The sequence below is a fragment of the Protopterus annectens genome, chromosome 10.part0, assembly GCF_019279795.1.
Source record: "Protopterus annectens isolate FY-2018-M chromosome 10.part0, PAN1.0, whole genome shotgun sequence".
NCBI lineage: Eukaryota > Metazoa > Chordata > Ceratodontiformes > Protopteridae > Protopterus > Protopterus annectens.
The window spans coordinates 1,501,672,167-1,501,687,229 of NC_056744.1; the positions used below are offsets into that span (position 1 = coordinate 1,501,672,167).

Consider the following 15,063-nt stretch of genomic DNA (forward strand, 5'->3'; position numbering starts at 1 on the left):
ATACAAAAGTCCTAGATGAGGGTTTCAGAAGAATTTTACTGTCACAGTCTGCCATTATACCTAGTTTCAGCTGGAGGATTTATGGCCTGTGATTAGAAGGTAGGGAATCAATATCTAGAATTTATATACACCGAGTTGTCATTGCAGCAGAAAAAAAAATTATAATAATATACATTTCACTTCACTGGGCATCATTTATTAGTCCATAAAACGCATTATCTATACTCCATGTATGGTCTATATGTGAGTGATCAAAACACACTTTCTCCACCCAACATTTTCTGAAAGAAATTCCAAAGGAGTTGAGTTGAAGCCCCTAAAAACACAAAATAATCTAGTCCATATGCAACTCCCATTTGGTGGGCTCCACCCCTACATGCCTTAAATTATATAAACCAACTCCTCAGTTGCATCACAGTGAAGAAAAGGGAAACTCACACCAAAACAAAAGCAAAACATGACATTAAATTTTACACTGTAACACCACAAAGAAGTACCCGTCAATGAAGTGCAACTATGCCCTCCACATACTAACAATGGTGATGCCATGTGAAGTGATGAGGTGAACTTCATGATATCAGAATGCAAGTCCTTAGTTTTAGTATGTTTTGTTCCTCAATATCCTACAGTAATTCCCATGAAACATTTATTATGAAGTCTCAGTGAGGAACTGACATGGTCTCACACAACACCAAATGCAGTGATTGAGGAATTTTGGTGTCACAGTCTGATATAAGTCATGGTTTCTACTCGTGATTTATGACCACAGAGCAGGAGACAGAGAGATTAATATGCATAATATATGTGCATTAAGTTATCATTATATATATGTGCATTAAGTTGTCATTATATATGTGCATTAAGCTGTCATTATGTCCCAAGTAAAAATCAAGCATATTGGGTGAGTCTAAACTGCATGCAGCATGCACTGACAAACAGGATAATGAGAATGTGTATGACTGTAACCATGGTATTTTATGTCTGAGACATGGATGTCAAGAAGTTCACCATGACAATGAAGTTTGAGAGGTGAATCCTGGCATCGAAGTCAAGAACATATAATTCAGGGTGACATTAGGAGATCTGATCACAATTCTTTGTAGGCCATGGAGCTTAATCTCCACCATGTATTACTAGTTACAGCAATAATTCTTTTGCCAACTTTCAAACCTGTAAAGCACTTAGGAAGTGCTGCCAAAAAAGACAGTGCAACAGTTTGACATACATTAGGGTAAGAAAGAAAAAACAGGCAGGAAAGATAGCTAACACAGACACCCAGTAGAAAGAAATTTGCTTTTAATTCTGTCACTTGCTGGCCAGTACATCTAGTATAATACCCGATCTTAACAAATGAAGGAGGAGTGCTTAACAATTGTTAAGATCAGACCTTGCATTACAGAAGTGCTTAACTGGTTTGTCTTTTTCATGATATCAGAATGTAATCATCGAGCTCCATTGTACTGCAAAAAAATGTTCATAGGTTCATAGGAAATTACTAGGCTAACGGCTCAAGAGCCCTTGTGTAACCTAACCAGTTTTTCCCAGATTTTACAGGGTTTTCACTATTTTTACAGACTGCCTCTGTCCATAAGGGATGTGGGCGCCACCCCAGGAGTGAATTTGCAATTTCCAATCCATTGGCCCACAGTGCATTTTAAAATGGTCAGGAAAATCTGCTTCATGTGAACAAGAAGCCTGTTCCAAAGGACGGGCCATCTCTGGAACACATCTGTATCTCCAGCATGATCTATTCATGTCAAAGACCAGGTTTAGATCTTGGAGTGTGTAACCCTCATGCAGGTAGTATTGTGAATATGCAATGTTTCCATCACAGTTGGGTCATAGACTGCCTTATTGGTCAGGCACAAATCACCCCTCAGTAATCAGTAAAAAACTGAATACAATGACAGGGCTTTTAAATTGGTCCACATGACATGCTGTTTATACCCTGTATTTTTTTTTTTGGGGGGGGGGGGGTGAGAAACCTCTAAGGGTGCTCTAACTGTTAAAGGTGTCTGGCAAAGTACATGCCAGAGGGTGCATTGTACTCTATTATTGGTCTAATAAGGGCCACATACAGTGGCACTACTGACATCCTTATATCTGGATGTCATGTTCTTACTTATAAGCTGAGCTACATAGAAGGATTTCCTCCCCACTTTGGACACATGGTGGTCAAGGTTTAGATTAATATCCGAGTACTCAGATCTCTCGTCACTGGTTTCAATCTTAGTTGGGTGCAGGGATATTTGATTTCCCAGAAGGTATTATTATTCACTTCTTTGCATTTAGATTGAGACCATGGTTCTGACACCAACCATTAGTCTTCATCAGACCTTTCTATCATAGGATATCAACATTGTTTGGGGAGTCAGTGATTGCCCCCATCTTGCAGTCATCAGCAATACTTGGTCAAAGACCATCTACATTTGTCTTGACATCTGAAGAGAGTATCCCAAAACAGGATAGGGCCCAGCACTGAGCCCTGTGGCATTCCACTGTTAACTGGCCTCTAGCTGGATGTAGATTCCTCCACTCTAACAACATGTGTCCTATCCATGAGCCATTTAGCTATCCATCTGGTAATGTAGAGGTTTACTCCCAATTTTGTGAGTTTATCTATAATACCCAAGTACGGTATTGTGTCAAATGCCTTGGCCAGGTCAAGATAGCTGGTATGCACTGCCTTACCCTCATCCATGGCCTTGGAGACCTTTTTAAAGAAATCAACCAGACTGAGCAGGAAGGACCCGCACTTGATGAAGCTGAACTGGGTTGGGTCTAGGGTCTAGAGACTTTTTGTGTCCATAATTACCCTTTCCATAGCCTTACATATGAGGCTAGTCAGTCTTATGGGTCAGTAGTTTCCTAGGTCAGTTGACGGTCCCCCTTGTGCAGACGGATGGTTGTTGTTGTTCTTTACTCTATTGGGAAAAAGCCTGTCTGGAGACTATGGTTCAACAGAGATCCAAGTGGATCTGTTAGGTCATGTTTCAATCTACTTAATAGGCACCCTGGGATTCTAGCAAAGGAATGGTAGGGGGTATTTCATGGGCAGTGACCAGAGGTGATGAGGGGGGGGTAAATTTGAGCTGAATTTATCTATCAGACAGCAGGACTGTTTTTTTTCTTCTGGCTGAGTATAGGAAATGTCATATACAGCCAACTCAGTACATTGTTGAGTGTTCCCCTTAAGATTTTAGACATAACTAAAAATACCTTGTGGTTATCTGCTTTGGAGGGCATTTTAGTCTTGTATTTAGATTTTGAAGATTTGTTTAATTCCCTGATTTGTCTGTTAAGACTAATGAGGGTTTTTTTTCACTGCTGTGAACCCTCCCAATTACTTCTAGACAGGAATTTCTTCCTTCTGTTGCACAGTCTACTTATGCCAGGGGTCCACCAGGGTGGATTGTTTTTCCAGCTAGACCTGGGTTTCGTTCAGTAAGATAATGGTGTTTCTATGTAGTTGTTTAAGTGGTTGCATGGAGCATTAATTTATACTTCTGTATAGGCCTACATGTTTTGGGGGTTAGAGGGAGCTTTAAAATTACCTATGCTATCACTTAATAGAACATAATTTGCCTTGGAATAATTCTTTAGGGTTTTAGGGATTGATCAGGGATCCACCATTATGTTTATTTCAAAGGAAAAGGATTTATGATCCAATCTTACCAATGAGAACGTTAAGTGGGGTGGGTTGCAATTCTCCCCTATGTTTGTGAGTACTATATCAATGACAATTGAAGCTCTAGTGGGAGTGCACACCAGCTGTTCCATAACATCTGCAAAGTTTGTGAATCTCTCATCCTGCATGTTATTGGTCACATATGTTTCCAGTTTTATGGAGGGGTAGTTAACATCGCCCATGAATAGTGTGTTGGGCTGAATGGTAAGTGATTTTAGTAACTTCAAGTATGCAGAGTGGTTTTGCTGGGTCATGGTTGGGAACCTGTAGCTAGCCATGATGTGGTGGGGGATTTTGACTGTGGTCAGCTGGACATGGAGTAGCTCAAGCAAGTCATCCTTCTTGACCAGTCTAGAGGTGTGATTGTTTTATGTAAATGGAAATGCCTCCTCCTATGATATTTTCCTTTTCAGACAGTGGTCTGAACGTGTGATAGGCACTGTAGCCTTGCACTGCTGGGGTGCTCTCCTGAGCCCTGAACCATGCCTCTGTAACTGCACAGACCACCATTCTCAAGGTGAGAAGAGCTTCCAGGGAGTGCAGTTTTTTGTTAAGAGCACTGAGCAGTAGTACCTTCAGTTTTGCATTAGAAGAATTTGTTATGTTGGAAGGTCTGTTGATTTGGCACTGCCTAAAAAGGCACTATGGCGACTATTCAAAATCCTAACAGTGACAGACGCAAATGATCTCTGAAAAAACAGTGTGGTCTGCTGATCATGTCATCCCAAGATGACAAATACTGGCTCCCCCTTGGAAAGATACCATTAGCTAAGCCAATTATTGAAGTCTATTATTTTCTATTTGTGCTGTGGAGTCATTATTGGTGAGGGTAGAATGCTGCTCAATGCAAGGCTCATACCAGCCTGTAATACATATTCAGAGAGGTCCATCATGTCTCTCTTTGGGTTCCCTTCATAATCTCGAAATTCAAAACCTCGAAGTTCATATGGTTGAGACCATATGATCAGAGTTGTAGAACTTTGAAATTCTGAACGAAGATCTGTGTACAACGTGGAATGTGAGATTTCCCTTTTCCTCTCTGCAGTGTGATCTCTGAGTTAATATATTTAAGTAGCAGAGGTGTGGGGGGTGCAGGGGAGCATGTTTACACAGTTGTTTTTTTTTTTTATTTTGGATTTGTTTTGGAATTTCGATATTCCAAAACATTGATAATATGGTCTCAATCATACCACATTCAATGTTTCGGAACTTTGAGATTCTGAAGTGAATCCCTCTCTTCATATAGTCCAGGGAGATACATCTCAGGTGATTCACACCCACATGGGCTATGACTGAGCCATACTGGTACTTGCGTTTGAGTGACCTGAGTGCTACACGATTTGGTGAATCCTGGCCCTTGATAGGCAACTCACTGTATCCCTCACTTTATCCAACTTGGTGAGGGGGGCATACGTGTGTCTCATGATGTAGTCCTCTATGACTAAGATGTTTGCATGTGTGGTATTTCACCTTAGGGGCTTGCTTGTGGAGACACTGTGATGTGTATTTTTATGCATATTGGTTAGTGCTGACTTGGTTTTGTTTGCATGCATTTTCTGAGGGCAGCATATGAGAGTACTATGAGGTTTTGGTAAGTTAGTTGTAAGTTTCTCTGCATATGAGGATTTATGTGTCAAGACCTTATTTAGTGAGGAAAATAATGTGCGTATGCTGACAACCTGTTTGATATTTGATTTGTCAAAATATGAGAGTTGTGTCTCAATTTTTATAGTGTAACTACATCTCTCACATACTGTGTTTGTTTCAGGATTGTTTGTCAGTATACATGACACAACTGTTACGCTGCCTCAGGATGCCCATTTCCACCAAGCTGGCCACAGGGATAGCAAGAAAGTACCTATCCATGGTTTCAGGTTTTTTACTATGTATTTAACCAGGGAGAAGAGTGGGGAGATGTAACTGGATGGGGACAATAGCACACGGATGAAGAATGGGTGCTAGACTCAGTGTGAACTGCAGCTGTCAAACAAGGTGATGCTACTCTGTGAGCAACTTAGATGCTCTTACATGAGCAGGGGGATTGATGAAGGTTGCAGAGATGGTTATTCTAATGGAAATTTTAACTTGATAATATTTCCATCTATACAGGGCACAGCTAACCAACACTGCATGGAGCGCAACCTAGCACAAACACTGGGCTTATTTAAAATGAGAAAAACAAGTTTTACAACAGCAAAGCCTACAGACCACTCAGGAAAACACATAATAAGCTTTCAGTCAGCAGCCCCCAATTCAGATAGGTTTGCAACAGCACACTTTTGCCACAAGAGTGCAGTCAGAAAACCCTCAATGTATAAATGCTAGCTTTAGAGCTCAAGGGCAGGTAAACCATACAATCTAGATACTACTGTCCTGTAAAAACAAGCAGACACAACATAATTAAGTACTACAGTAGCAGTAGAAACAGTACAGCTTTGAAAGTTTACTAAAGTGCCAGAAATGTAACAATTAATACAGGATTCATATACAATACAGTGGCTTTAGATGCAGCAGATTCTCTGCAACTCTCAGGCAAAGTAGCCAAATCAAGAGACTCTCTGAGTAACTGATGTTAAGAATATATATAAAACTCATTCAAAACAGCTATTCAACCTTTAAGGATTTCTCTGCATTTCAATCCCTATTCAAAGGGAAGCACATTATTATGGACTATGATATGGCAATTGACACATGGCCTCATGGGAACATGTCAGCTCTTCTGTGATTAATATTGCATATCAGAATACAATGAACAGATTATGAAAAAAAAACACTTTCAGCAAACCTGGAGTTTATTCGTTCCTCAACAGAGTTAGAATGTATCAGGCAAGGGAGTGCGCACCCCCCCACAAACAAATTTGGGAGAAACAGGACATCTTGCCATCTGCAGCAAAGCTTTGTTTCAGGTTTGCTGAAAGTGGCATTCTGCAGAACTTATTCAAGTCATCATGATTTATATTATCTTAATCTGCAGAATTCTCTCAGCCTCACATACAGGCAATAAATGCAGTGAGTCAGCTGACTTTTAATTTACATTCTGCATTATACCTAGTTTTCATTGAATGAAATGTCACGTGATCAAGAAGCAGAGTGAAACTAATGTCCAGAAAATATATAAACATAGTTATTACATTACAAGTAAAATCACATACAATCCATGTATTACCAGATGGGTAGCAAACTGGCTCACTGATAGAACCCACCTAGTCAAAACAGGGGAAGCCACCTCAAGCAGTAGGCCCGTAACGAGCATTGTACCCCAGGGATTGGTCATGGGGCCTCTGTTCTTTGGGATATACTTTTCTGAGATGCAGGCCAAAACCAGTGAACTATGGTTGACCAAGTTTGCAGTTGACTGCAAGCTGGGCACGGTCATAAATTCCCCTAGTGATGTGGACATCCTTCAAGAGGGTCTCACCCAAACAATGACTGGTGCCAGAAACATGGCCTCAAACTGAATGCCAAAAAATGTATCATCATCTCCGCTGGCAAGAGTGACTTCCTCACAAATTATCACATTAACAGCAAGGTCCTCTGCACATAATCAGTCGTGAGGGACTTGGGCACTGAGGTTGATAGCAAACTAACTTTTGACCACCATATTGCCACCACTGTATGGAAAACCTTTTACATGTCCCGCCTCATTAGTAATGGTATCTCATTCAAGGACAAGGAGGTCATAACATTCCTGTATTCTTCCCTTATAAGACCCATGATTGAGTACAATGCCCCTTTTGGCATGTACCTCACAAAGACATGCAGCAACTGAAAAAACACAGAGTTTCCTCACTGGGAGAATCCAGGGCCTCAATCATCTACTCTACACAGGTAGGCTAAAAGCCCTTAAGCCCTTTCTCTCTACTCAGTCTCATACAGACTCCTCAGAGGTGACCTCTGTCTGGCAGACAAAGCAATCTCAGACCCCATCTTGATGGGACTCCTGCATATCCGCAAGGCTAACTCCACTCAAGCAACCCGCATGTATGATCTCAACCTAGTCTGTGACATCAATAGGACTTGTTGATGGGACAGATTTGTGTCCCAGAGACTTCCCCTTATGTGGAATAGACTTTGTCTCCACATCAAGCAGTATACCTCATTAACCCTTTTCCAGCACAACCTGGATAACTGGATGAGGATAAAAAAATACATCCCTGGGATTCCACGTGTGTCCTTGCTGGACAGGGCCATCGGGTGTTGACTTGTTGGAACATGGGCTAAATTCTTGGATAGGCTTGTGAGGGCCTCAGGGCCAATAGCATAGTAACTTCCTATGAACCTAGGTAAGATGTACATAATAAATGAATATCATATAAAGAAAGCATATGAAAATATTGACCTGAAAGTGACTGTGAGCACAGTAAAAAAACAGACGTGTCCACAGTGATATAACATGCACCAAAGTCTTTAACACTGAAGGATATATTCTGAGTCACATATGCAGTAGAAGCAAAGTTAATACTCCTTGCACTTAAAGTGCCGATTAGGCCAGAAGTGACATATATCTTGTCTATTTGGGTACAGCAGAACACTAAAAGACTGATCTAGAAAGCTGTAGTAAAGAATGATTTAAAAACTTAACAGGAATGAAAGATGCATTGTGGTTAAAAATGTTACAAATATAGGCAGATTTGAGAAACACCTGTAAGAACCAAAAAGGCCTTCAAAAAACAACTATGTTTGACCATTTAGCAGCAAAATGACACCCAAAAGAACAAGAATGACTGTGTAACCACTAAAGAAAGAGCCGGATCCAGCACTAGGCAGCCTAGTCTGCTGCCTAGGGACCATGGTGGCTGGAAGGCCTTATTGTTTGGCTGGGAGCACCAGGCTTCAGTATAAAAAAAAATCTTTAAATAGGAAAAAATAAGCCCAGCATCAGGACCTCAAAGGACAGTTTTGTAAGGACAGAACAGCAAGCAGACAAATATCAGCATTAACACACTGATGAATTTCTGGGCAAGCATAGAAACTAAAGGCGATTTAAATGACAGAGAACAACCTGCCATGGGAGATTTAGATAATGCAGAGCACCATTCCAGCCAGCAAATGCACAACAAATCACATGCTGTCTCATGTGTGTACAAGAGCTATCTCTGTAGAAGCCAGTAAAGAAGAGAAGAAAAACATTATGTTGACAAGATGGCAGACTAGGAGATTGTAAAAGTAAAGTATCAACAAATAATTGCCAGTTATGCACGAGAGAATAAGCTTCATAAACATATGCAGTGTAAAACTATTTTAAATACTGTGCTTCTGATGAAAAAAAACTATTGATTTTTTTTAAATTCTCATTTTATTAAGTCAGACTTTCAACATGTATACAAATATGCATAACATTAACTTTGTGAAATGCCCCAGTTAGGTAGGCAGGTTAATTAACTTCTTCAGGCTTAAGCCCTGTACCTTAGCTACAAGGGACAAGGGTCTTAATCCTCTACACGAACTACCAGACTTTATAGTTACAGTTAATTGCGGTACTTGGTTAAAATGTTCTGCTATAGGCTATTTTGTCTTATAGGTTCATAGGTAGGTACTGGGCTATCGGCCCTAGGGCCTTTACAAGCCCAGCCAAAAAGGTACCCTGGCGTTTGCCACCCAAGAAAATTATTTTCCTGTGCCACTGTTGAGCAGAACCACAGAAGTGATCCCTGGGGTGAATTTCCTATTTCCCATCCAATCATCAAGATTTTTCTTGAAGAGTGCTAATGAGGAGCTTTGTTTGATATAGATAGGTAGTTTATTCCAGAGTATGGTAAGTCTCTGGGACAGGAATCTATCCCTCCGGCATGTTCTGTTTATTGTGGTGACAAGGTTTAGGTCCCTAGAGTCTTCAACTGGAAATACAAATTTGCTGTATTTAACAAGAAATACTTTAAATCAGAAAGACGAATCAAATAACACATGCATTTATGCATGGTCCTAAAAATATATGCAGGACACTCATGGTTTAAATACAGCTCACAGCAAGATATACTTCATCCATCACTGGCCGGATACATGTTCAAAGAATGTGAGCTTCAATGCATTTACAAAGAATGTGAACTTCAGCGCATTTTCAGTGGATATGAGCTATAAGGGAAGATAAGTTTTTTCTCATGCTAAGTCTGTTTTCAGTGTGCAACTGCTTTATTTAGCAAATCACCATAGTGCTTGTGTTATAAAAATGTTTGTAGCACAACAAGCAGCATACTCACCTTTGGTGTAGAAGGCTGTTGGTTCTACGCCCACACCATGTAGATAGATTGCTGACACTGAAGAGCCCCTTAAAGGTGGGTGCTGCACTCCTGAGTGTGTCATCCTTTGGATGAGATGTCAAACCAAGGCCGGACCTGCCTGCATTGATGGTAGGTGCTGTGAAATCTTACACATCCATTTGAGCTATTGAAAAGACTAAGGGGGAAATTCCCTGATGCCCAGGCCAAATTTCTCCCAATAGTATTAATACAACTAAGGGTCTCCCCTGAAAAGAGGCTACTAGCATAGTGGGACTAACCTGGTAAACAAAGGATAAGTAAATTAAAGATCTCCGATTTCATTTCAAAAGTAAAGAAAAAAATAGTATGCATGCTGACAATTTTGAACAGTGTTTATGATAATTGTTGAAATGAGAGACAAGTAATGGGACACTGGAATGACTGGGGGAAGCCTGGGTCTGTTATTCTGCCTAGGGCCCCATTTGACCATGAACCTGCTCTGATAAGGGCACTAAATGATAAAACAAGAAAGAGGTAATTCTACAGAACATCAATCAAATTATGTTAAGGAAACATGGAATCTGAAAGGCATTAAGGGAGTACTGGAATAACAAGTATGTGTACAAAAATTTTAAATCTGAAAAAGGATAAGTTAGATACATACAATGTTAATATATTGTTCTTCATCTTATATGTATGCTATGAATGTATGCTGTGCGCTATTCTGTTGTCATGTATTCCATTCTTAGACTGCATGGTATGTATGTATGCTTGTATGTCTGTATGTCTGTATGTAGTGCACTGCACAAATTTTACTTTGTGTGTTAATGTGAGTTTTTATATTATATTTTGAAATATATACTCTGCATATAATGAAATATACTAGCAGCACAACTTTTTGCAAAGTTTTATCACAAAGACCTTATTTGTAACAGATGCTAAATCAAAGTGATGACTTTAAACGGATTCACTATCACAGCAGCATTACCGGAATATCATGCAGACAAATATAATTTTACCTTTAAAAAAGTCAGCTCATCCTGTTGTTGCAGCTGTACCTGAATATTAGAGATTGATTTCTGAATGGCACTAATAGCTCCCTTTATTTTTCTCAGGTTTTCCTCCATCTGTTTCAGAATTCCTGTTTCTTCCTCCTTCAGCTGTTGAATCAGTTTGTCTTCCTTATGCTGGAGAAGCTCATGAAGTTTGGCGAATTCTGAGGTAATGTGCAACTGTAAACTTCTGGCACTGGCCTGAAAAAAGTGAGGTTATGTTAAAAAAAAAAAAAAAAAAAAAAAAGCTAACAAAATGGAAAAATAAACTTGACTTACTGTGACTTCTGATATCTTCATTTCTTGCTGGCACTTTTTTTCATTATACCCTTTCAGCTTGGACTGTAACTGAGACAAGGAAGTTACCAGATTGTCCTAAATGGAAAAAAAATCCAACATTTAATGTGAAAACAAATACAGCATATCTGACATAAGATCAAGCCATACCTATTTTTTTTTTGTTTTTATTATTATTATTTTAGCTTGCATTGATTGCGTTGTAATGGAAAATCTACTTAAGATAAAGCATTCATAATTATAGCATTAACAACTTTATCCAACCAAAACAATTTTAGCGCTGCAGAGGCACCAAGAAAACCACCAATGATGAAATGTCTGCAAGCAGTCCAAAACTTTAATAAACTATAAAACAAACAAATGAACACGTTAAACATTTAGCTTGTATCAATGCATTTTTCGTCCCAAGGCATTGAGACTTTTTCAGACAAATACATACCACCTACTATACACTCTTTATATACAACTATAATCAATTAACTGATTTGTTATTATAATTAAATAATTAACTAATAAAACTCTGTGTTGATCAGATATCCATTGGAAACTAATAATAAAAATTAAATAAAACCTTATGACAAACTTTCTCTTCGGATTGAACCAGGGGATAGTTATTCTTTAGCTCAGTCAGGAAAATATAGTCAGATTAGTTAAGTACTGTTTTTTTGTATCTGTATGAATCTATTCATCTGTGTTATTTTACTATTTCCTGTGATTATTATTAAATATATATATATATATAAACTTTTCATTCTGGCTAGTCTTTTAGAGAATATTTTAATCTCAAAGAGTATTTGGTAACAGCTCTGGCTGCTCCTGAAACCTTGCTGTTGGTCAAGCTACCATTTGTATTATTAATTTCACTCGGGGTGGCCTAATGGTTAAGGTGTTTGCCTTACAAACACAAGGTGCAGGGTTTGAGTCTCACAAGGGATAACTGGCTAGGCTTAAAATTAACTCAGTATAATTGGGTATCCTTGCCACAGCCTTAGAGTAGCTGGCTTTGGAGTATTGGGTGATGGTGTAACTACCTTATAGTCAGGGTAGAAGGGGGCATAGCTAGTAAATATATGTCACAGCCTTTCCCGTGTGTATGTGTGTGTGTGTGTGTGTGTGTGTGTGTGTGTGTAAATCAAATCTCAAAAAGTCAAAAAGTGTGTGTCTTAGCTGTTTGGAGCAGGGACATGAAGCACTGGTTTTACAGAGAGGCTGCTGGAGAACTTGGCCTGGACACTCAGCTGAGGTTTCAACTCTATAGCTGTGCCAGTGGTGAGTCTTACTGGGGACCTGGAGAGAGACAGAGAAATCCAGACCCCAGACTGAGTGTGTTCTTTGTGTGCTCTTGCGGGAAAATGTGCTTGATGCAGACAGGTGCATTTGGAAATACTGGGCAGATCCATTTTTGTTCCAAGTGAATGTCCCTCTCCAGTGCCAGTGGTGAGGATTCAGGCTCCTTGATTACTGTCCCAGAGTGGGGATGAGACAATTACACATAAGATTTCATGTTCAAATGTATCAAATGCCTTATTAATGTCTCCTATCCTAATTTTTGCATCTTCTTTTCTATTCATATCATCCACAGTTTCTCTATCATTAATAATTCTTGACAACCCTTCCCCTTTTTAATATATATATATATATATATATATATATATATACATATATATACATATATATATATATATATATATATATATATATATATTCCATAATAGTTAAAATTTTAGTTTCAAATCTCTTATGTATTATTTTCATAAATATCTTCTAATTATTATTATTCAATACTATTGGTCTCCAGTTTTTTTTAACTGTCTTATATCTTCCACCTTCCATATGAATTTAAGTATTCCAATACAAAATTCTGTATACATAAAAACCTTCATTTAAACATTCATTAAAATTACTTAAAAATATATATTTTTTGCCAGTCCCTTAAAATTTTATGCATTTCATACCCTATTCCATCTGGTCCTGCAACTAAATCTATATTTACAGTGGATATAAAACCTTTACACACCCCTGTTAAAATGCCAGGTTTTTGTGATGTAAAAAAAATGAGACCACAATAAATCATTTCAAAACTTTTCCCATCTTTAATGTGACCTATAACCTGTACAAGTCAATTGAAAAATAAACAAATATGTTAGGGGAAAAATATAAAAAATAAAAAATGTACAATACGTTGGTTGCATAAGTGTGCACACCCTTAAACTAATACTTTGTTGTGTGTGCATACCCTTAAACTAATACTTTGTTGAAGCACCTTTTGATTTAATTACAACATTCAGTGTTCTTGGGAACACATCTACCATCAATTAAAGAGACTCTGATTAACCCCAAATAAAGTTTGGCTGCCCTAGTAGGATTTTCCTGACACTTACTCAGTTGCCTGCTACAGCAAAAGCCATGGTTCGCAGAAAGCTTACAAAGCATCAAAGGGATGTCATTGTTGAAAGGTATCAGTCAGGAGAAGGGTACAAAAAAGTTTCCACACCACTGGATATACCATGGAACACAGTGAAGACAGTCATCAAAAAGTGGAGAAAATATGGGACAACAGTGACGTCCCTCCAAAATTAATGAAAAGACAAGACGAAAACTGGTCAGAGAGGCTTCCAGGAGACCTACAGCAACACTGAAGGAGCTGTACAAATTTCTGACAAGTACTGGTTGTGTAGTACATGTGACAACAATCTCCCGTATTCTCCATATGTCTGGACTATGGGGTAGGGTTGCAAGATGGAAGCCTTTTCTTACACAGAAAAACATCCAGGCCTGGCTAAAATTTGCAAAACAATACATCAATCTCCCAAAAGCATGTGGGAAAATGTGGTATGGTCTGATGAGACCAAGACAATTCCAAAAGGTACGTTTGGCACAAAAACAACAGTTCACATCACCAAAAGAACATCATCCCCACGGTGAAGCATGGTGGTGACAGTATCATGCTTTGGGATTGCTTTTCTTCAATTGGAACTGGGGCTTTAGTCAAGGTGGAGGGAATTATGAAAAGTTCCAAATACCAGTCACTTGTAGCTCAAAACCTTCAGGCATCTGCTAGAAAGCTGAAGAATTTCAATATTTACAATTATACAGGATATAATCTTAACATCAGACATTTTGATCTACTGTCCAAGGGGATAAAATATATTCCCACTAAAACATTTAATTTAGTAGATTGTATCTGTGAAGTCAAAAGATATGTTAGAAAATTAAATTTGGCTATTATGTTTAAAGATAAAAGAGTTCTTGGTACATCACATACAACTTAGTATATTGTACCAACTATAAAAAAGAAGAGCATGTACATACCCCCTATGCACCCTACTATATCCATGTATGATAAGGTTGTGACTCGACAGATATACCAGTTAGATAAACAGATAGCTGGACATCATGTTAAGTCTAACCTAACTGTGGAAGAACTTAAGGTGCTTCAGGAAATTAGGAGCGCTAGAAATATCAGAATTATGAAACCTGATAAGGGAGGGGGTGCTGTTGTCTTTGACAGTTTATTGTACACCTGTAAAATACATGATTTGTTATATACTTCTGGGAACTACTCTATATTATCCCTTAACGAAATTAATATAGGTTATAGAAAAATTGACATGTGTATTGAGGATTATTTAATAGACAATAGGATTAATGATGACATCTACAAGTTCATAAAAGTTGATTACCCAGTTTTAGCCACAATAGTGGGTATCCCTAAGATACATAAAAATATAGAAGATCCCCCTTTTAGACCGATTATTTCTGGGAGTAGGTCTTAGACATTCCCTATGGGGAAAGTTATTGATACATATTTAAAACATGTATATGGTAA

The 15,063-nt window shown here is 38.6% G+C and overlaps 1 protein-coding gene and 1 long non-coding RNA gene across 2 annotated transcripts in view; one reads left to right on the forward strand and one right to left on the reverse strand.

Moving 5' to 3' along the window:
• The window catches only part of LOC122813693, a 176,895-nt gene extending 165,866 nt beyond the window's left edge, over positions 1-11,029 (forward strand). Inside the window, exon 3 of the long non-coding RNA XR_006366720.1 lies at positions 11,001-11,029. This is a non-coding gene — a long non-coding RNA (uncharacterized LOC122813693). The remainder of the gene's footprint in view (positions 1-11,000) is intronic.
• LOC122813692 (zinc-binding protein A33-like) overlaps positions 1-15,063 on the reverse strand; it is a 219,329-nt gene that overhangs the window by 151,082 nt on the left and 53,184 nt on the right. The window contains exons 2-3 of the mRNA XM_044086147.1: positions 11,217-11,312; positions 10,905-11,138 (exon numbers count right to left, since the gene is read on the reverse strand). Of these exons, the coding sequence (XP_043942082.1) occupies positions 10,905-11,138; positions 11,217-11,312 (330 nt within the window). The remainder of the gene's footprint in view (positions 1-10,904; positions 11,139-11,216; positions 11,313-15,063) is intronic.